This window comes from Periplaneta americana, chromosome 2 (genome assembly GCF_040183065.1).
Source record: "Periplaneta americana isolate PAMFEO1 chromosome 2, P.americana_PAMFEO1_priV1, whole genome shotgun sequence".
In the NCBI taxonomy this organism is placed as follows: Eukaryota; Metazoa; Arthropoda; class Insecta; order Blattodea; family Blattidae; genus Periplaneta; species Periplaneta americana.
The window spans coordinates 191,524,402-191,547,250 of NC_091118.1; the positions used below are offsets into that span (position 1 = coordinate 191,524,402).

Here is a 22,849-nt window from a genome sequence, read left to right on the forward strand (position 1 = left end):
CATCTTGACATTACGCCACACATTTATTCTCTTATTATCTCCTTTATCCCACACACATCCCATTCCTATATTATGCAGCCCTCTCGACAGTTTATAAACCCACCCTTTTTCCAACCCCTCTCTTTGTTGAACTTTGTAGCAAATCGACAGTAAAAGCGATTGGTCTCCAAATATAATTTTAACCAGTATTTTAACACCCTAATGTATGTGTATAAACGTAGCATTGAAAAATTAAATCCATATTTAGAGAAACAACTTACTAAAAATAATATTTTAAGGATTCAGTTTTGTTAAGAGCTTTCAAAACGCCTTTTTCTCAGAGTTAGCTCACTTAATGTGTTTTACTTGCGATCCGACGATATATTCCAGACGTCTCCAAAAGCGTACTCGCGAGTAAGCTCCTGAACGGAACCGAAGCCAGTAAGTAATGAGCGCGCTCCGCCTCACCCATCCCCACCTGTACTGTACTCAGTGTTTATGCGCAAACGAAGAGCAGTGATGGACTGCCATTATCATTGTGTTGGTCGGAGTGTTCCACCTTTTCACAATGTCTTCTAATCATGGACGTGGTACGTTCAAAGATGAATAGTAAGAGGAATTTTTTTGTGTTAGGGGGGAGAATGTGAAATGCGTAATTTGTTCGAAAAATTTTAAGGGTGTGTTAAAATTCAACCCGCGACTTCAATACTCGACTCTTCACAAAGAACATCATACAATTACAGGCATGTTGGACATGTGAAAATAATTTATTTTGGGGCTATCTGTATACTGTAACTGTTGGTTATACATAATAATCAGTATATTACAATACGTTTACACTCAGTTCCGCATTACAAACATATAGTTTTTCGTTTAATTTTACGTGAAATGTGTAGGCCTACAAATATTTTGATAGATATATTAAACAAGAAAATACAAACACAAATCGCACAAGTGTCCTCAGTCTAAAACAATAAAAGTTTCTTGCTAGCTATGTTCTAGCTTGAAATATTGGAAAATCAAATAAGCCCTTTACAGAAGCATCATTTGTAAAATCGTGCATACAGGACGTTACTAAAATACTGTGTCCAGAACAAAGTCAAAGTTTAAGAAAATTAAATTGTTTCTAATTACAGTTCAGAGTAGGAATTTCAAGATAGCAAATGTAATTGAATCTGAAGTCGAAACCACAATTAACTAGTTTGTAGCTTACTCACTTGCATTGGACGAAAGCACAGATAGAAATGACAAAGCTCACCTATCCATTTTCATCCGAGGAGTTAATGAACATTTTACTGTGTCTGAATGTGTTCTAGATGTAATTACAAAATGCAACTGGAGAAGATCTTTTCCAGGTACTAAAGTCACCATAAAACAGAAGAGGTTGAATTTGCAATGGCTTGTGTCAATAGCAACAGACGGGGCTCTAGCTTCATATATGTCAAAATAATATACAAACGTATGAATTTCTTATTATTTGGATGTCATTATTTGTAAACTTAAGCACACTGTTGCCGCGATCCCCCACTGATCGCTCCCATCTGTTGAGGTACGAGTCTCTTCCCCTTTTCTAGTCTTACAGCACACTATGTTCGGCGGGCAGCATCGAGAGCAAGAAAGACGACACGCGTTTTAGAGACTTCTGATATACTCCATTGTACGCCTATTGTGTTGATGCATTCCACGCTAGACAAAATGCAAAATAGTGTTTATAAAGACTTTGTGCTTATTCTATATTTACTGTATTAATAAAAATAAGTTAGTTTCTTCCTTTTACTCTTCTTATATAGAACAGTGCTCAGAGTATAAGACAGTCGGGAATATAATTAATAAGCATTTAAAGCCTAACCTGATGTAGTAACGTGCTAGTCCACTAGTTCGTGAACGTACTAGAATAAGCATTTACATGTTGAAAGAGGCGTGTGTAACCCAAGGGAACGGCAAAAAGCGCCTCTTTCAACATAGTGCTTCTACATACATCGTGGTGGCTTTTTGCTAAGTTCTATTCTCTGTTTTTAAGTTATATTATAGTTTTAACTGCTGTTTTTAACTTTATATACCAAGTGTTCACTTATCATAACATGTTCTATTCGACCTGCACGACCTGAAGATGCCAATCAAAATTGGCGAAAACGTTTGTTTTTAAATCTGTTTAAATGTTGTTATAACATATTTTATTGTGCTTTTATGTTAAGTATTGACTGAATAGAACTCATTTATCAATTCAGAATACTAGCTAATTAAAGAAATGATACTTCTGAATACTTAATTCTCTTTTTGTAATATTCTTTTACCCTTAAAACTAAAAAATAATGGTATTATACAAAATACTTCAAATCAGTCTAACTCTGAAAATAATGAGGTTAGAAAACATGTTTATATGACTTTTTTGCTCAGAATATCTTCGGAAATAAGCTCCATAAGTGACGGTAAATCCATGTGAATCACTCTGTTTGTGTGTGTGTGTGTGTGTGTGTGTGTGTGTGCATTATACCTTCTGAAGAATGCACTGAAAGAAATGTTGAATTGGAAAAAATGTTTGGGGCAGTAGAAGATATCAGATAATAGACGACATTAATATAATAGGCTATATCAATCGTATGCGGAGACTAAAAGGAAGGCAGAAAATAGGAAAGATCGGAGAATGCTGGGTTTGCAGTAAAATATGTCTTTGAGTAGTAAACTATGAATGAATGATAGTACAAATTTTGGAATGAAAAATGTCCTGTCTCTCTAATAGTTGTGTTAAATTGACCTATGTATTTTTCTAGGCACTTTTCACTATCGCTGCTCTTACTGCTGCAGTAATGGCTGAGCCCATTCCACTCAGTTTTCTATGAAATGAAGCTCATACCGACTTCAGTCTTATAGACCTAATCTTGTCTAAGGATTTACCCTTATTAGTCTTTGGTGGTCCATACAAAGCAGCTGCAGTCACAGATGCTTCAAACAAGGAAGAGCCAGCCGCTGATGCTTCAGACATAGAAGCGTCAGCCAGTGATGCTTCAAACAAGGAAGAGCCAGCCGTTGATGCTTCAGACATAGAAGCGTCAGCCAGTGATGCTTCAAACAAGGAAGAGCCAGCCGCTGATGCTTCAGACATAGAAGCGTCAGCCAGTGATGCTTCAAACAAGGAAGAGCCAGCCGCTGATGCTTCAAACACGGAAGAGCCAGCCGCTGATGCTTCAGACATAGAAGCGTCAGCCAGTGATGCTTCAACCACGGAAGAGCCAGCCGCTGATGCTTCAAACACGGAAGAGCCAGCCGCTGATGCTTCAAACACGGAAGCACAATCCACTGATGGTTCAGCGGCCCCTTCTGGCGAATCTTCCAATGAAGGCAAACGCTAAACAGCTTCAGCTCTGAGAAGACGAAATATTGTACTGACTATGGAGTTGAAATAAGAGACAATAAAGACGACACCATATTCACTGAATATCATTTCTAACAATTATTCAATGGCAATTCTAAGCGTAGAATCAAATCCCATTGTATGAAATCACATCCAATACTCTCATGTTATTACCTGCTTCCTTATGCCTTACTTACAAACGGCTTTTAAGGAATCCGGAGATTCATTGCCGCCTTCACGTAAGTCCGCCATCGATCCCTATGCTGAGCAAGATTAATCCAGTCCCTACCATCTTATCCCAGCTCCCTCAAATCTATTTCAATATTAACTTCCCAGCCATACCTTTGTCTCCTCAAAGCTCTTATCCCCTCAGCTCTTCCAACGTTCTGCGTTTTGTAACTTTTCCATTCTCCTGTAACTTCATCCCACTTAGCCCCAAATATTTTCCTAAGCACCTTATTCTCGAACACCCTTAACCTCTGTTCCTCTCTCAAAGTGAGAGTTCAAGTTTCTCAACAATACAGAACAAACGGTAATATAACTGTTTTATAAATTCTAACTTTGAGCTTTTTTTTTTAAACCAGACTGGATGACAAAACTTCTCAACCGAACAACAACAGGCATATTCCATATCCATTCTGCGTTTTATTTCATCTCGAGTGTTATTTATTGTATTCTTAATACACTTAGGGACAAAAAAAACCGGACACTTCTATATTTGCTTGTATTTTGTTGCCAATTATTCCAAAATGAAACAAAACCCATTTAAACAAAATAATGTTTCATTTAGCACCTTATACGACAACATTTGAAAAAAAAATCTCTGATGAGAAAATTTACAAAAAATTACAAAGGGCGTATAACTATGGCATCGTTTGGTCTAACTGTTTTTTAATTTTATGGTGCCTTAAACATTAAAAACTCTTTTTGTAACGGGTATTACCCCCTCTGGCTTGAATAACTGCATCCATACTCTTGGCATGCTCTCAATTAATTTGGTTAGCAATGTCTTCTTGAGGAATAAGTTCCCATTCTATGCCAAGTGCTCGCCTCAACTCTTGTAGCGATTCTGGTCTCGGTCGTCTATTCTTAACACGTCGTCCCAGCATGTCCCACACGTGTTCAATTGGGTTCATGTCTGGACTCCTTGCTGGCCATGGAAGAACATGGATTCCCACTTCTTGGAGATAATCTTCGACCGCATGGGCAATATGCGGCCGTGCATTATCATGCATTAAAACAAAATTATCGCGTACAAATTGGCCCAATGGCACAACATGATCATCCAAACATTCATTTATATACCTATCAGCTGTTAGTCTTCCATTGTCAACAAAAACCAACTCTGTACGAGCATCCGTACACACTCCTGCCCAAACCATCACTCCACCACCTCCATGCGGCACATTTTCGGAAATGCAACACTGTGAAAATCGTTCTTCCCTCCTTCTCCAAACTCTTTCACGTCCATCAGGTGAGCACAGATTGAAACGGGACTCATCGGTGAACAGAACACAGATCCACTGTCCATCTCTCCAATCCCTGTGATCATTTGCAAAACGCAGTCGTTCAACTCGATGCATCCTGAGAAGTCTGGGACCAGCTGCAGGTCTACTTGGTATCAGTCCACTTGCTTTCAACCTCCTTCTAACTGTTTTGGCCGAAATTGGGCGTCCATGCAAGTTAACAAATTGCTGGGCTACACTAGTAGCTGGTAGGTTGCGCTCCCTAAGAACTCTCAACACCATATACCTGTCTTCATTTGGATTTGTAGCTCTTGGACGACACGAACCTGGTCTTCTGATATATTCTAGGGTCTCTCTATACCGTTTTATGGCATCATGGGTTGTGCTTCTACCCATATTCATAACATTTGCAATGTAACGTACACTGCGTCCATCATCGTAAAGGGCTACAGCTCGGGCCACATCTTCAGGTCGCATCTTGTTTTAAGACAAATGTTACAACCCCACTTAAACTCAGAAAATGTTAAAATAAAGAAATAACGGATGATAACGATAATGAAGCACAAAATGGTTGAGACAAAATTGTTACAGCTGAGACTCCGAAAGAAAAATTGGAATATTTGGTTGTAATGGCTTGTTTATAAAAGAAAAAAACAATCAACAATGTATACACGTCTCCATAACAACAGATGGCTACCATAATATTGTATGAGAAGATAATGTTTTGCAAAATACCAGCAAATATTAAAGTGTCCGTTTTTTTTTGTCTCTGAGTGTATTATAGTTGTAATCCCCTGGTAGAGGGGAAGAGAAGGCCTGACGCCCTTATCTCTACCAGGTTAAATAAATATATAAATGGATAGACAGATAGATAGATAGATAGATAGATAGATAGATAGATAGATAGATAGATAGATAGATAGATAGATAGGTGGGTGGGTGGGTGGGTGGGTGGGTGGGTGGGTGGGTGGGTGGGTAGGTAGGTAGGTAGCTAGATGGATGGGTGGATGGATGGATAGATAGATAGATAGATAGATAGATAGATAGATAGATAGATAGATAGATAGATAGATAGATAGATAGATAGATAGATAGATAGATAGATAGATAGATAGATAGATAGATAGATAGATAGATGGGTGGGTGGGTGGGTGGGTGGGTGGGTGGGTGGGTGGGTGGGTGGGTGGGTGGGTGGGTGGGTGGGTGGGTGGGTGGGTGGGTGGGTGGGTGGGTGGGTGGGTGGGTGGGTGGGTGGGTGGGTGGGTGGGTGGGTGGGTGGGTGGGTGGGTGGGTGGGTGGGTGGGTGGGTGGGTGGGTGGGTGGGTGGGTGGGTGGGTGGGTGGGTGGGTGGGTGGGTGGGTGGGTGGGTGGGTGGGTGGGTGGGTGGGTGGGTGGGTGGATGGATGGATGGATGGATGGATAGATAGATAGATAGATAGATAGATAGATAGATAGATAGATAGATAGATAGATAGATAGATAGATAGATAGATAGATAGATAGATAGATAGATAGATAAAAAAAAAATAAATAAATTTATATTTGGTACTCTTGCTCCAAGGTACTTGAATTTTTCGACGTTTTCAAAGGATAAATTTCCAGTTTTTATATTTCCATTTCGTACTATGTTCTGGTCACGACACATAATCATATTCTTTGTCTTTTCGGGATTTACTTCCAAACCTAACTTCTTACTTGCTTCAAGTAAAATTTCCGTGTTTTTCTTAATAGTTTGTGGATTTTTTCCTAACATATTCACGTCATCCGCACAGACAAGAAGCTGATGTAACTCGTTCAATTCCAAAGCCTCTCCGTTTCCCTGGATTTTCCTAATGACATATTCTAGAGTGAAGTTAAAAACTAAAAGTGACAATGCATCTTCTTCCTTTAACCCGCAGTGAATTGGAAAAGCTTCAGACAGAAACTGGCCTATACCGACTCTGTTGTATGTTTCACTGAGACACATTTTAATTAATAATAATATTATATACAATTTCTCTCTTAACAGAGCCAAATACCTTTTTTGAAATCTACGAATAACTTAAGTACCATGCCCTTATACTCTCATTTTTTCTCCAATATCTGTCGAATAAAGAAATCTGATCAATAGTCGATCTATTACTCCTAAAATCGCACTGATGATCCCAAATAATTTCAGCTAAATATGGTGTTAATCTTCTCAAAAGAATATTGGACAAAACTTTGTATGACGTCAATAAAAGTGATATACTTCGAAAGTTACTACATTTAGTATTCTCCCCCTTCTTAAAGACAGATACGTTTATGGACTCCGTCCAATGTTCTGGCACAATTTCCTTTTCCCACATATCAAGTACAAGCTTATAGATTTCACTAGATAATGCGTTTGCACGCTTTTATATTAATTCTGCTGGAATTTGATCGAAACCTAGAGAGCTTCCTTATGCCTAGCGAACTTAAGGGAAGAGGATGGTATTTTTTGGTGAAAAATGAGTAAATTTTCAAAAAACAATTTTTTTCCTTAAAATATTCTGTGATATGTGTAGAATACATTGTATAATATTTTATGGGTATTTGTGCCCTTATCAGTTGTTGAGACGCCATTTTTAAACTTCCTGCGCTCTGGATTTTTAAATCACGCCGCTCTTTTGTTTGTTGTTTCCGGAACTTCATTTTTTTTTCAAAACCAAATTTTTCTTTAAAATACTCTGTGATGTGTGTGGAATACATTGTATAACATTGTGTGGGTATCTGTGCCCTTATTGGATGTTGAGACGCCATTTTTCAAGTTCCTGCGCTCTGGATTATTAAATCACACCCCCTTTTGATTGCTGTTTCTGGAACTTTACTTTTTTCGCTACATAGCCAGACAAAAATCGATATAATTTTTGAACTATTAAAGATATATGAATGAAATTTAGAATACATATTCTCTAGACTACTAGGAAACTTTTCTCTGTAACGGAATTTCCCTAATTGATTTCATTTTAAAAATAAGTCTCTCTGTTTGCAAGAAAGAAAATAAAAAAAATGTTATTAAATTTTAATTGTTTATTTTACAAATGTAGGAACTAATATCAAATTTCTGTTACAGACAGTTTGTAAAGCGTGCTTTTACAAATAAATTGTAACATAGTGTTTGAATTTATCTTTAAAAATGGCTTAGATATATCGAGTTTAGTAAAATCCTGCATTGGGTACATTTTTTTTTTCAAATCTGCCTCCCAAATAATTTATTCAAAATATTTATATTTTGTTGAGTTGCTATAGCCATGAGCTCTCTACATACAAAAAATTAATATTTTGCACCAAATAAGAAAAAAGTTTTAAAAATTACTATCCTCTCCCCTTAAATCAGTATAGTTCAACAATACTTTCCGGCAATTGAACTACACTGGTTTCATGGCTCCCGAGAATCAGAGGAGTGCAGCAGATTAGTCAATGGGTATCGATATCATATCAATGGAGACAATTGGCGCTCGGATAATTAGAACTGGTAACGGAAATTACGGGAAAACGACTGGTATTACTTACTGATAAAATAAGAAGCCTATAAAAATTATGTCGTCTCCCGATCATTTTAGCAAGATCTCTTAGCAGGAGTATTACACTTTTACTACGTCACACTACTTTTGACCAATAAAACGGTACGAAAGGACGTCTTTCAACCAATCATGGCTGCTTATCGCACAATTTTATCGAGTCCCTAGCATTTGTTTATTTTTATCACTACCCTAGCATTTGTTTCTTTGTTTGCCAACATTTCAAACTGCACTGGTGTGGACGTCAAAAAACAGAACATTACAAACCACTCCAGACGATGCACAGCACTTTCAAATATGACTCGCATTGGCATTCAAGAACAAGAATTGATAAAGATCACTGGTCATATATGAAGAGCACCATTCGGAAATCCTGAATAAGTTGAGGGATACACCATGTACATCAACGAGTTCACTTTTTACGCACACGTCCAATATAACATCAACTAAACCACCAACCACTAAAACATTCAAATTTGAAAATTGTACCTACTTTCAATAATTGTTTCTTTTAAAATTATTCATGTTTATTTTTTATTTCATCATCGTTAATTAAAATGTTTCTTGTTTATTTCATCATCCCTAATTAAAACTTTCCTAACACTCGTTTATATTATTTAGGTTATGTTATAGCTTCTGGGGTGCGATGTAGATCTACCTCCTCGTATTGCACCCTGGACGCTTACTAGCGACAAAAAGATCTACAAAATGGCACACAACCTCACATTTTTGATAGGTAAAAGATAAGTTATCTATGTACCTGTCATTTAAATATATAAACAAATAGATATAAATGAATAAATAAATAAATAAATAAAATAAATAAATAAAATAAATTAAATAAATTAGATAGATAGATAGATAGATAGATAGATAGATAGATAGATAGATAGATAGATAGATAGATAGATAGATAGATAGATAGATAGATAGATAGATAGATAGATAGATAGATAGATAAGTAAATAAGTAAGTAAATAAATAATTAAATAAATAAATAATGAAATGAATAAATGAATAAATGAATGAATGAATAAATGAATAAATTAATAAATTAATAAATTAATAAATAAATAAATGAATAAATAAATGAATGAATAAATAAATGAATGAATAAATGAATAAATAAATGAATAAATGAATGAATGAATGAATAAATAAATAAATGAATAAATAAATGAATAAATAAATATATAAATAAATAAATAGATAAATAGGTAAATAGATAAATAAAGAGATAAATAGATAAATAAATAAATAGATTAATAGATAAATAAATAAATAGATTAAATAAATAAATAGATAAATAGATAAATAAATAAATAGATAAATAGATAAGTAGATAGATAAATAAATAAATAAATAAATAAATAAATAAATAAATAAATAAAAGTTATAACTTCTGCTATATAATATTACGAATAGTCACGTATCAGAGATTGTTTAATACTAAGATTTATTGAAAATTATGTGTCAAGTGACGTTGATTACTGGGATCGGGATAATTGAAGTGGAATGCAACTGTTTTAATAAAAATGAAACTGAATTAACAAAGCCTTCTTGACCAGTAACCGTCCACAGAGTTCAATGAAGATTCCATAGTTGGAACAACTGATAAGAAAACAGCTATTCGTAACACACTACTGCCATCTACTAGCGTAATATTTATAATGTTAAGATGGTACAAATTTGAAGACAGTTTTGTATTTTCGTAAGTCAATTAATATTTTATTGTATTGGAGTACTCCGTTACTTCTAATCTTTATATACTTTCTTCTAATCGTGTAATAGTCAATTAAATCCCACTCGAGTTTTGATTTTCTCTAGATAAATCAAAACCGTTAGTGAGATTGCTGTTGATGAAATGATTTTACCCTCTACATTTCAAGCTCTACATGCAGCAGCTATACCAAGATGCTATGTCTATTGTTCGAAAGCATAGCAAACCTGACTTTTTTAACTTTTACCTACAATCCACAATGACCTGAAATAGTTACTGCTTTATCCCTACATGAAAAACCTACTGATCGTCCTAACGTAGTTACTTGCGTTTTCGCGTTGAAACTCAAAAACTGAAAGTGGATAGGTTCAAGAGAAAATATTTGGCATTAAAAAGACCATTCAGAGTATGTTACATTAATTACTACGGAAACAAATAACTTTCAAAATGTCTGGTATTATTCATTGAAAATAAAACTGAAAAATTTTAATTTGAACTTCTAATGAACTTAGTTGCAGTATTTGCTGCACAGGCCACTAGTAAATAATATAGTTCTATCGCAGTTATTCAAGGTCAAATATGTTCGAAAAGCTGTTGCATCAGCCACACATTATGTAACAAATGCAACTGAGTATATAACCTTTTTTTATTAATTCGCAAGCTGTACAAACATAAGTATTAGTATGTAAGACCACAGGGTTATGAACTTTTTATCAGTTGCATCATGGCGAAATACCTGGTAAGTAAGAAGCTATAGTACACTTTCTCAATACATGGTTGAAATTTGGTGCTTTTCTTGTTCAAGTTTCTTTAAAGTTGCATGTAAAATGATAAAACTTAAAGATACTATAACATTTTATGCATTTATTCCTGGAATATATTTCTGAGTTGCACTTTTCGTTACTCTATTTTTTTTATATTTTCTCTGTCAATTGTTTTGAAGTTTACAGTGTGATTCAAGAGGAGCATATTCCCGAAGACATTTTGAGCAAGAATAGTAATATACGTTACAAAAGCGGTATGTTGACGTTTTAATGTTCGAGGAAAAGATTGAAAAAGCGAAACGTAGTTGAGCTTTTTTAATTTCCGAGAACATGAAAACAAACATACCGCTCGTGTATCGTACATTATTTTGTGCTAAGATCGTTTATTACATACCTGAAAGACGAATTTCTAATTAGTTGCAATGAAATCTCCATGTTGGTTTCTGTTTAATGACGGCAACTTCGGAAAACCAAAATATCTTTCTTTAACATTGTTGCTATAAAATGTTTTCTGTGTTTACTATACTCCGGCCGTGATATACGTCTGTCTTTTTTTCCCCCAGTCTATAAATGCGAACTTAAAACAAACGGTAAAGTTATGTAATGATTTATTTTTCATTTCAATATTTTAACAATATTATTTATATAACATATTGCAGTAATAACATCGGCATCTAGAATCTTGTTGATTTTTTCACGGCTTCCTTAATGATACTTGTATCAGGAATGCAATAAGTTTCGTGGAGTAGTAGACTTTACTTAATTTTTGCAAATATTTAAAAACAATAATAATTAACAGTGCAATTGAGGCGAAATTGCAGTGGTAAGTTTCCAATTTATAATTATTGCTATGTTAAACGTCTCTAAAAATAATATATTAAAAGCCTAAAGCAGTAAAATGAATGTCGCGCTTAAGCGGTAAGACGAGGGAAATTGTTATGTGTGTTACGTTGGGGATACTGAATGTGTTATTTCACACTTACCGCGTATTGGTTCTGTGCGGAAAACAAGCAAATACGCACGATCTCGCACAAATGTCATATAAACATGAGTCTTATTCTCAACATTTTCAGAGTTACACTAATTTGAAGTTGTTAGTAAAACACCATTTTTCTTTACTTTTAGAGTAAAAGAATATCAAAATTAGAGAATGAACTATTCAGAAGTATCATTTCTTTAATTGGCTAGTATTCTGAAGCTAAAAAGTATGTATGTATGTATGTATGTATGTATGTATGTATGTATGTATGTATGTATGTATGTATGTATGTATGTATGTATGTATGTATGTGTATGTATGTATATGTATGTATGTATGTATGTATGTATGTATGTATGTATGTATGTATGTATTTATTAACACTACAATTGGGTATACACCCGGTGGCAGTGATATATAAAATACAATAATTACAATTACATGAAATAAAATAAAATAAACGTAAATCTATAAATAGTAGATACAATAAACCTAGGACTATAATTAAAAACTATTCTATAATAACGCCTACGATAAGCAAAAGTAAGTCTAACTTATAAGTACTTCTATTTCACCCAACTATTACCAATTTAAATAAATACATACAGTATCACCTTAATTACATACCAACTTAATTACATATCACCTTAATTAATTACATACCAACTTAATTACATATCACCTTAATTTATTTACATACTTACTTACTTACAAATGGCTTTTAAGGAACCAGAAGGTTCATTGCCGCCCTCACATAAGCCCGCCATCAGTCCCTATCCTGTGCAAGATTAATCCAGTCTCTATCATCATACCCCACCTCCCTCAAATCCATTTTAATATTATCCTCCCATGTACGTCTCGGCCTCCCTAAAGGTCTTTTTCCCCTCCAGTCTCCCAACTAACACTCTATATGCATTTCTGGATTCGCCCATACGTGCTACATGCCCTGCCCATCTCAAACGTCTGGATTTAATGTTCCTAATTATGTCAGGTGAAGAATACAATGCGTGCAGTTCTGTGTTGTGTAACTTTCTCCATTCTCCTGTAACTTCATCCCGCTTAGCCCCAAATATTTTCCTAAGCACCTTATTCTCAAACACCCTGAACCTATGTTCCTCTCTCAGAGTGAGAGTCCAAGTTTCACAACCATACAGAAGAACCGGTAATATAACTGTTTTATAAATTCTAACTTTCAGATTTTTGGACAGCACACTGGATGATAAGAGCTTCTCAACTGAATAATAACACGCATTTCCCATATTTATTCTGCGTTTAATTTCCTCCCGAGTGTCATTTATATTTGTTACTGTTGCTCCAAGATATTTGAATTTTTCCACCTCTTCGAAGGATAAATCTCCAATTTTTATATTTCCATTTCGTACAATATTCTGGTCACGAGACATAATCATATACTTTGTCTGTTCGGGATTTACTTCCAAACCGATCGCTCTACTTGCTTCAAGTAAAATTTCCGTGTTTTCCCTAATCGTTTGTGTATTTTCTTTACATATCAACTAAATTACATATCACCTTAATTAATTAAATATCAACTTAATTATTTTATATATCAACTTAATAATTACATATCAACTTATTTAATTATATATCAATTCAATTAAGTACATGACACAACTTAAATAATTACACTGCACCTCCAATTACATTTTCAGTCTAATCTTCTCAACCTTTCCTTAAATGTATCGATTTTGAGAGGACCCCCCTGAAAGATTGCCGCAGGTAAGCTGTTCCAGTCTACTATTGTGCGGTTAACAAAAGAAAATTTTGCCACGTCCGTTCTTTGTTTTCTACATTTAAACTTCCTAACATTATCAGCCCTTCCTAAGTATGATGGTGTTGCTAATCTAGCATTGATATCGGTCCATGCTTTGTGTCCCATTTGTGCCTTAAACAATGCGGTGAGTCTGGTCTTTCGTCGCCTTGATTTGAGAAGTTCCCACCCTAAGTCTTTTACTATCTCTTCACCATGTCCCTTCCCCATTTTGACATATTTAGCTGCCTTGCGTTGGACCTTTTCTATTGAATCGATTTGGTTTTGTCTGTACGGATCCCAACCTACTGCTCCAAATTCTATAATTGGGCGAACAAGGGTTTTGTACGCTAATTCTTTTGACTTTCGATTAGATTTCTTCAGAATACGCATAGAGAAATGTGGTGCTTTCCAGGCTTTCCTTGTGGTATTAGTGACTTGTTCCTCCCAACCCAAAAAACAAATACATATACTTATACGAACCCGAGTTTTCTGCGTGTGAAGTCAGAGTTTTACCACGGAGCTATGACACACACACAAGTGTTGTGAATTCCATAGTTCTTTCGTACAGATATTTGTGCATAGCAATCAAGTCCGTAGTAGCTAGTAAAGTAAAATGCTTGCTCGATTGTTGACTTCTTCACTAAACAAACATGGATACCTCATCAGCAGGGAACGGATTTATATGGACTAAAAATATATGAAATATGTAAATATATATGTAGTTATTTTTACCAAAATATGGAATTAAATATGGATTTTTACCAAAATATGGAATTAAATATGGACTTAAAATTATAAAAAAATGACTATGTACGTTAAATATTGGTACATTTTAATCAAACTAAACAAAAAATATAATGGACGTACCTTATCTTCCAATGTAGTTTCAACAAAACACAATTTTTATTGTCTGTTACCATAACAATAGGTTACAAACATTTCTTTCAAGTGCTGAAAAGTGAATCTTCTTCTATTGTCTCTGAGGATAGATTTATACTGACTAAAAGAGCGTTCGACGTCACAAGAAGTAACTGGTACATAATTCAATTTCACAATGTCTGCTGGGGATAAGTCCAAGTTAATCTTCACTGTTGATTCACCACTCATCACAGCAACAACCTTTTGTAGTTCTTCATATCCAGGGTTTTTTGAAAGTACAGTGTCCACCTTAGCTCTTACTGCATCTGCAACTTTACCTCTACCACGATTCAGTTGTTCCACAGTACTATTTATAATTTCAAAACTTTCAGATAGTGAAAGGTGCCTATTTTGGAGACTTTTGAGCGTTTTTATGATGCATGAAAATGTATGCTGAATGTGAGCTAAGTCATTCTTCACACTTATGTCACAGGTAACTGTTTTCGCAGTATCAATTGAGACTGCATCTTCAGAGTCCAATGCAAGGAGAACATTGTTAATAGAGTCTATATGTTCGGCATAATATTCAACTGCTTCTAGCCATGTACCCCATCTAGTTAAAATTGGCTTTGGTGGCAATGGAATTTCAGGGTACATTTCTTTCAACACGTTAACTCTACTGGGAGCTTTGAGAAATACTTTTTTCACTGATGAAATCAACAAATCTACTTTAGGGAAATTGTCTCTGACCACTTCTGCCACACGATGAAATGCATGCGCCACACAAGTAAAATGAGTCAATTTAGGATATACAACAGATAATGCTTGTCCAGCTTTGACCATATAAGGGGCAGCATCGCTAATAAAGAATAACACATTATCGTACATAATACCCTTTGGCCACAGGATACCCATAGCTTCGTTGAACAGTTTAACTATAGTTTTGTTATTGCGCTTTTCTAGAACATCACAATGTAAAAGAATTCGTTCAGAATATTGTTCACTTAACAAACCGATAACTACATTACCAACAAGTCTACCTTCTTTGTCGGGAGTCTCATCAATGGAAACCCAAATTGAACTATCTTTAATTTCATCTCTTATCTTCTGTATTGTCTCATCGTAGATGGATGGAGCATACGTCTTCCTAAGTGTTGACTCATCCGGGATTGTATGTTGAGTATATTTTTCAAGGAATTCCCTGAAGACCTTATTCTTTAGTTTGTAGAGAGGAATATCAGCAGAGATGAGAGAACGGCACAGGTCGATGTTAAACTCAGATCTTACATTCGATGTTGTTGGTTGTGTTAAAAACAATTGTCTCTGCTTGGAATTTAGTTGTTTGTTGGCCTGATGTTTACTAGTTGTAATGTGTTGTTGCACCAGGAACTTTTGTGTAGATGATACTGCACACTGACACAAATTACAAAATAATATTTTATTGTCAGTTGATAAACCATCTTCTTTAAATTCTGAAATGTAACTTGTTAGTTTTGATTTTAAATTGACTGAATGACGTACTTTTGGCATATTTACCGTCTTTATAGTATGATTTACAAAACTGAACCTATGTGTACTCTGACTGGCATTTAACTGTTGAGCTGCACAACTGAAGTCTGTTAAAAATTTTAAATTAAATTAATACAGTTTTGTAACTTACTTTCCCATTGTTGATAGGACTGCTAATTTTCAAATAACTCTGATGTTAAAGGGATTACTGAACATGTGTTTAAATCTCTATTGTTGAAATGTATTTTTAAAAGTTAATGGAATTTTGTTTTGTTTTATTGTTAAACCTAATATAATATGGACTGTTTTATATGAAATATGGAAAATATATGGAAATTAACGAAAATATGTACTAAACTCTAAAATATGGAAAAATATGGAAAATAAAAGTAGGATTTTTCAACCCTACACATTGTGAAACATATAGATAATGCAAAATATAAATTATATTAGCTTTATAAGTAAATATGTATTTACATATAAATCCTTTCCCTGCTCATCAGCAATTGGGGTTATGAAATCTGAAAATGCTTTGGAAGTGAAATAGGCCTAATGTAAATATAATGTATAATAACACGTTAACTTTGAACACTGACATTGTTAGTACCTTCTGTACAATGTTTTAAACATTATTGTAATATATTAAGCCCTCATCTTTTCCACATAATTCGTAATGAAACTGCTATAGGACAGTGTCTTCTTAATCCAGTGCTGCACCGTGATGTCATGGTTTTTAGAAAAATAATCTATGAAGAAGGCCATGTTTCAAGCATACATGTCCAAAGCTCCCTGGTGTGTAGTTTACAAGTCACCTAGTTGCTAGTCACTAGTGTGTAGTATGGACTTGAGCTTTGAGACACGGCCTGAGTTCCGGTAGCCTGTACAATAACAAGATTTTGAAAGGAATCCGGAAAATTTACAATCCCCCTATAATCTCCACCCTCATTTGAAGGGACTTTGTTTTATTGCTTCTGAGACAAGATAAACCTTACCAAGTATAAAGCATGAAGTATTAAGGTTTAAATGCGCAGGTAAAGGATCGAATACCAATACTTTTCAGGTTAATGGCACCAGTGAGTTCAGTGACCAAGATGTTTCATTGCTGTTACAGTACATTGCTGAAAATTACATCGAAAATATTCCACAAAAAACAGCGTATTGTGCGGGACTTGAGCGCAGCAAACGGGGTATTTTATAAAGGCGTTATATATGAAATGTGCAGGGACCGGACAAAAAAAGCGTATTACACGGGATAGCGTAATAAGCTGGCGCGTCTTATAGAGGTTTTACTGTATTTGTATTGAAAGTCACATTTTCCCATTTTAACTTCCCCGATCAAACATTCGCTGTTATATGGAGATTAGTAAATCTAGAGTCATTTAGATAACATTTTCGCGTACATTTTTTCGTACTGCTTGGAATGCTGAGCTAAGTTTCTTCCTATTATGAACTGGAAGGTGGAGTTGCTCTAAATTGATTTCCCTGTAGTTTCCAAGGAGCAATCACAGCGACCAAGAATGTGAAATATGAAATGCACCAGGACAAAAATTAGCAATATGAACAAAATCATACGAAACAACATAACACTTGTGAACTCCACAAGAGTAAAGACCACTATAGACATGGTAAAAAAATCAAGAACATACACAATCCACACTACGCAACACTAGCAACATTTGACATAACCAACCTGTACACTAACACACCAATACAGAAAACGCCACATATACTAGAACAAATGCTCAACAATAACAACACACCACATCAAAAAAATACTCCAAATTACAAATATTAACACCAAGCAAATTTACTTCACATACAACAGCAGATCTTACACTCAAACTGAAGACCTACCCATCGGATCACCAAATTTGGTAGCGGCTCGTGGTAGATTGTGAAATAAAATAATAAAAACATGATGGTAGTATTGATGCTTGAAGCACCTTAAGAGGGAGGTAAGCAAAAATGCAGATAATTGCAAATATTTTACTATTAATGTAGTTTTCATTGCACAGAGTTGAAATTTTACATGCACAATATAAGTGGTGTTGCCTATAGACAATTTTTTTTCATGTCACTTTTTCAATAGGCTATACAGGGTATTTTTGGGATCATTACATTAAAGATGAGTTTGATGGAATAAGGGCCAAAATCCGAAGAGTGTACTTTGAGAGAACTTAACTTTACAACTTAGGAAATGCTTTTTATATTAAGGTAAGAAGGTGCTGCCTACCTCAACAATGTTAATTTCATGAAGTTTGCGTGAACGTTACAATAGGCTATACAGGGTATTTTTGAGATCATTACATTAAAGATGAGTTTGATGGAATAAGGGCGAAAATCCGAAAAGTGTATTTTGAGAGAACTTCACTTTACAACTTAGGAAATGCTTTTTATATTAAGGTGAGAAGGTGCTGCCTACCTCAACAATGTTAATTTCATGAAGTTTGCGTGAACGTTACAATAGGCTATACAGGGTATTTTTGAGATCATTACATTGAAGATGAGTTTGATGGAATAAGGGCCAAAATCCGAAGAGTGTATTTTGAGAGAACTTCACTTTACAACTTAGGAAATGCTTTTTATATTAAGGTGAGAAGGTGCTGACTATCTCAGCAATGTTAATTTCATGAAGTTTGCGTGAACGTTACAATAGGCTATACAGGGCATTTTTGAGATCATTACATTAAAGATGAGTTTGATGGAATAAGGGCGAAAATCCGAAAAGTATATTTTGAGAGAACTTCACTTTACAACTTAGGAAATGCTTTTTATATTAAGGTGAGAAGGTGCTGCCTATCTCAACAATGTTAATTTCATACAGTTTGCGTGAACGTTACTAAAAGACTGTTACAGATATCTAAACAAGACTTTCAGGGAGTATTTTTACAGGCTTTATCTTTAATAATACCTACTGCAAATTAAAGGATGTTAACAGGTGTTGAAATTAATTTTTTTTTTTAATTTCACGATTTTTTTACTAAAATTTAATAAGTCTTATGGAAATTTTGGGGGTCTGATTAATGCACAAAAATTTTTCATTTACTTTGAGAAAACTGTTTCTGACAAAATGCACCAGAATATAATAAATGTAAAACCTAGAAAGAGTGATTACGGTGCACTTTGTTCGAAAACTGTTCATCCAAAATAATTTAAAAAATTGTATGTACATTAACAAGATGCAAAAGACTAATGACCGGTTTTTCCAAGTACTGTTAGAAAATTTAACGACTGTTAAACTCTAAACAGTTTGTTAATTAATAAAATTGCATGTTTTCAACACCAGTTTGGTTTAACAGATTGTTAGCAGTTTGTTAATTTTAAATGTAGGATTTAGGGCAGTTAACTCGTTTAACAGTTACTTAAATATGGCCGATGTCTCCACAGCTGTTTGAACAGAAGTTGCGAAATTAATATTTTGTGTCTCTCTGTAGGGAATGTTTAGCATATGACTGGTAATACAACATTTAAAAAATACTTTGGACTGTTTAAATACATCAGTGTTATTTTATTTCTTTCGTATTTCGTATCCATAACAGCAATGAGGAAATATAACCTTACTTTGTAATTATTATTCAGCACGTCACCTACAACTTTCATTTGTCAACTGTTTGTTTATGGAGCGTGGCCTACTATAACAGGTTGTCATTTTATGCAAGTTTCATGACTCACTCTATAATATAGAATTTAAAGATTAATTTTAGCCGATCAAAAATTGTCTTACATGTGTAGAATCATTACCAACTGCTGTTCAGTAGTTAAAATAGTGCTAACAGACGTTATAGTTAAGTGTTGGTTATCTTAAACAAAATTATGTTGAATAAATTGAAAATACATTAACAAAGCGTTAAAAATAAACAGACTGTTAATGTAACATTCGTTAAGCAAAATTAAACATTACTTGGACAAAGTGGTCATAAGAATAGCAAAGAGTTTCTGTGAAATTCATGGAAATATAAAAAAAATATCGACATTAAACTTTAGCCTAAAAAGTTTTAGAATAAAAAAAAATTGTATCTCAACACTTGTTAATATGCTTCAATTTGTATTATTATTATTAAAGATAAAGTTTGTAGAAATATTCCCTGAAAATCTTGTTTAGATATCTGTATTAACAGTTTTTTGTAACGTGCACCCAGACTTCATGTCGAGATAGGCAATATCTTCTCACTAGCTTTTAAATGTGACATTTCCTGCGTTTCTTTGAGAAAGTATACATCAGGGAAGGGAAATCTATGATTCAAATGTTAGATTTTGCTTTTGTTGTAGAAATAGATAATTAATTCATAGTTCTCTGCACAAGAGCATGTCTTTCGCTGCCAGTCTTTCCTATTTTCTGCCTTCCTCTTAGTCTCCTCATACGATCCACATATCTTAATATTGTCTATCATCTAATATTTTTTCCTGCCCATAACTCTTCTCCCGTTCACCATTCCTTCCAGTACATCGTTCAGTAGGTAGTTCCTCTCAGCCAGTGACCCAGACAATTCTTTTGTGCGAGATCGTGCGTATTTCCTTTCTTTCCGCACAAAACCAATACGCGGTAAGTGTGAAATATCACATTCAGTATTCCCAACGTAACACATATAACAATTTCCCTCTTCTTACCGCTTAAGCGCCATATTCATTTTACTGCTTTAGGCTTTTAACATATTATTTTTAGAGACGTTTAACATAGTAATAATTATAAATAGGAAACTTACCACTGCAATTTCACCTAAATTGCACTGTTAATTATTGTTTTTAAATATTTGCAAAAATTAAGTAAACTCTACAACACCACAAAAGTTACTGCATTTGTAATGCAAGTAACATTAAGGAAGCCGTGAAAAAATCAACAAGATTCCAGATGCCGATGTTATTACTGCAATATGTTATATAAATAATATTGTTAAAATATTAAAATGAAAAATAAATCATTGCATAACCTTACCGCTTGTTTTAAGTTCGCATTTATAGACTGGGGGAAAAAAACAGACGTATATCACGGCCTGCTGGAATATAGTAAACACAGGAAACATTTTATAGGAACAATGTTGAAGATAGATATTTTAGTTTTTAAAAGTTGCCGTCATTGAACAGAAACCAAGATGGAGATTTCAGTCGACCTGGCTGGCACGTTGGTATAGCGCTGGCCTTCTATGCCCAAGGTTGCGGGTTCGATCCCGGGCCAGGTCGATGGCATTTAAGTGTGCTTAAATGCGACAGCCTCATGTCAGTAGATTTACTGGCATGTAAAAGAACTCCTGCGGGACAAAATTCCGGCACACCCGGCGACGCTGATATAACCTCTGCAGTTGCGAGCGTCGTTAAATAAAACATAACATTTGGAGATTTCATTGCAACTAATTAGAAATTCCTCTTTCAGGTATGTAATAAACGATCTTCGCACAAAATAATGTACGATACACGAGCGGTATGTTTGTTTTCATGTTCTCGGAAATTAAAAAAGCTCAACCACGTTTCGCTTTTTCAATCTTTTCCTCGAACATGAAAACATCAACATACCGCTCTTGTAACGCATATTACTATTTTCTCTTCCTGATCAGTTTCAGCATCATTATTTCTTCACCCACTCTTTCCAACACAGCTTCATTTCTTATTCTGTCTGTCCATTTTACACGCTCCCTTCTCATCCACATCCACATTTAAAATGTTTCTAGTCCCTTAGATTAACCGTATTTACAATACCGGGCCTTAGTCTATTTGGTTTGTCTCCTAACATTTCATTAGCATCCTTTTTAAGGTTCACTGTTATTGCAGATTAGCAACCTCCACAATTCAGGTGGCAAAGACTGAAATATACAAACTAGATGGCCGTGACGAAAACACACATAAACAATTTGTATTACATACATTAGCAGCTTTTGAGAAGAAATAAAAATGTTGAACACGGATAGGTATGTGGCTTACTTCTAATGTAAATAATATAGTTCTATCGCTGTTATTCTAGGTCAAATATGTTCGAAAAACTGTTACATCAGCTACATATTACGTAGCAATTGCAAATGATTATATAACCAGTTTTTGTTGTTATCAATTCGAAAGCTGTACAAACATAAGTATTAGTATATAAGACCACAGGGTTGTTAAGTTTTTATCAGTTCCATCATGGCGAAATACCTGGTAAGTAACATACTATATTACACTTTTTCAATGCATGCTTGAAATTTGGTGCTTTTCTTATTCAGGTTTCTTTAATTTGCATGTAAAATGATAAAACTTAAAAATACTGTAAACATCGCATGCAGTTATTCCTGGGATATACTTTTGAGTTGCACTTTTCGTTACTCCATTCTTTCTTTTATATTTTCTCTGTCAATTATTTTGAAGTATACGCGGTGATTCAAGAGAAGTTACCGCATTGTCCCGAAGACATTTCGAGGGACATCATTTTATTTTTACTAACATTTTTAATATTAACTTGCCTATACCTCTGGATCAATGCCGTTTGCTACCCCCTTCCACGACTGGAGTTCCATGATACTTGCGTAATATACAAACAAATCACTTTACTAGGTATAGGAGGGAAGAAAAGTAGTTAATCCATTTACGTAATCTAGGAAATATTGCGCTTTTGAGTTTGATCATTTTCATTAGGTTTTTGTTTAATCAAAATACAGTACAGTATTAACAATGAGTATTTTTACTCACGAACTGAGCTGTCCATGTGGACGTATTCATTATGCAGTGTATATTATACTGGCTACAGCACATTAGCGTACAATATAGAGAATGAAGTTAAATTGAAATATAATCATAATATGAATATTTAAAGACATTTCTTAAAATGGTGGCCGTTCATTTCGACACAGACTTCAGTTCTAATGTGCATATTACAGACTATTGTATCTAATCCCAATTACCAGTTTCGTTCTTCGTACGAGTAACTCATGTTGAAATAATTCTTTACCTACTCTATAAAAGAGT

The 22,849-nt window shown here is 34.5% G+C and overlaps 2 protein-coding genes across 3 annotated transcripts in view; one reads left to right on the forward strand and one right to left on the reverse strand.

Annotated features, from left to right (window-relative positions):
* LOC138694978 (LIM domain only protein 3-like) overlaps positions 1-22,849 on the reverse strand; it is a 913,591-nt gene that overhangs the window by 353,982 nt on the left and 536,760 nt on the right. The gene's annotated exons all lie outside the window — the stretch shown is intronic.
* LOC138695366 (chloride intracellular channel protein 6-like) lies at positions 2,820-3,415 on the forward strand (the record flags this gene model as incomplete). The annotated part of the gene is made up of 1 exon (XM_069819783.1): positions 2,820-3,415. A coding segment is annotated over one exon (510 nt), but the record flags the coding sequence as incomplete, so codon positions are not given.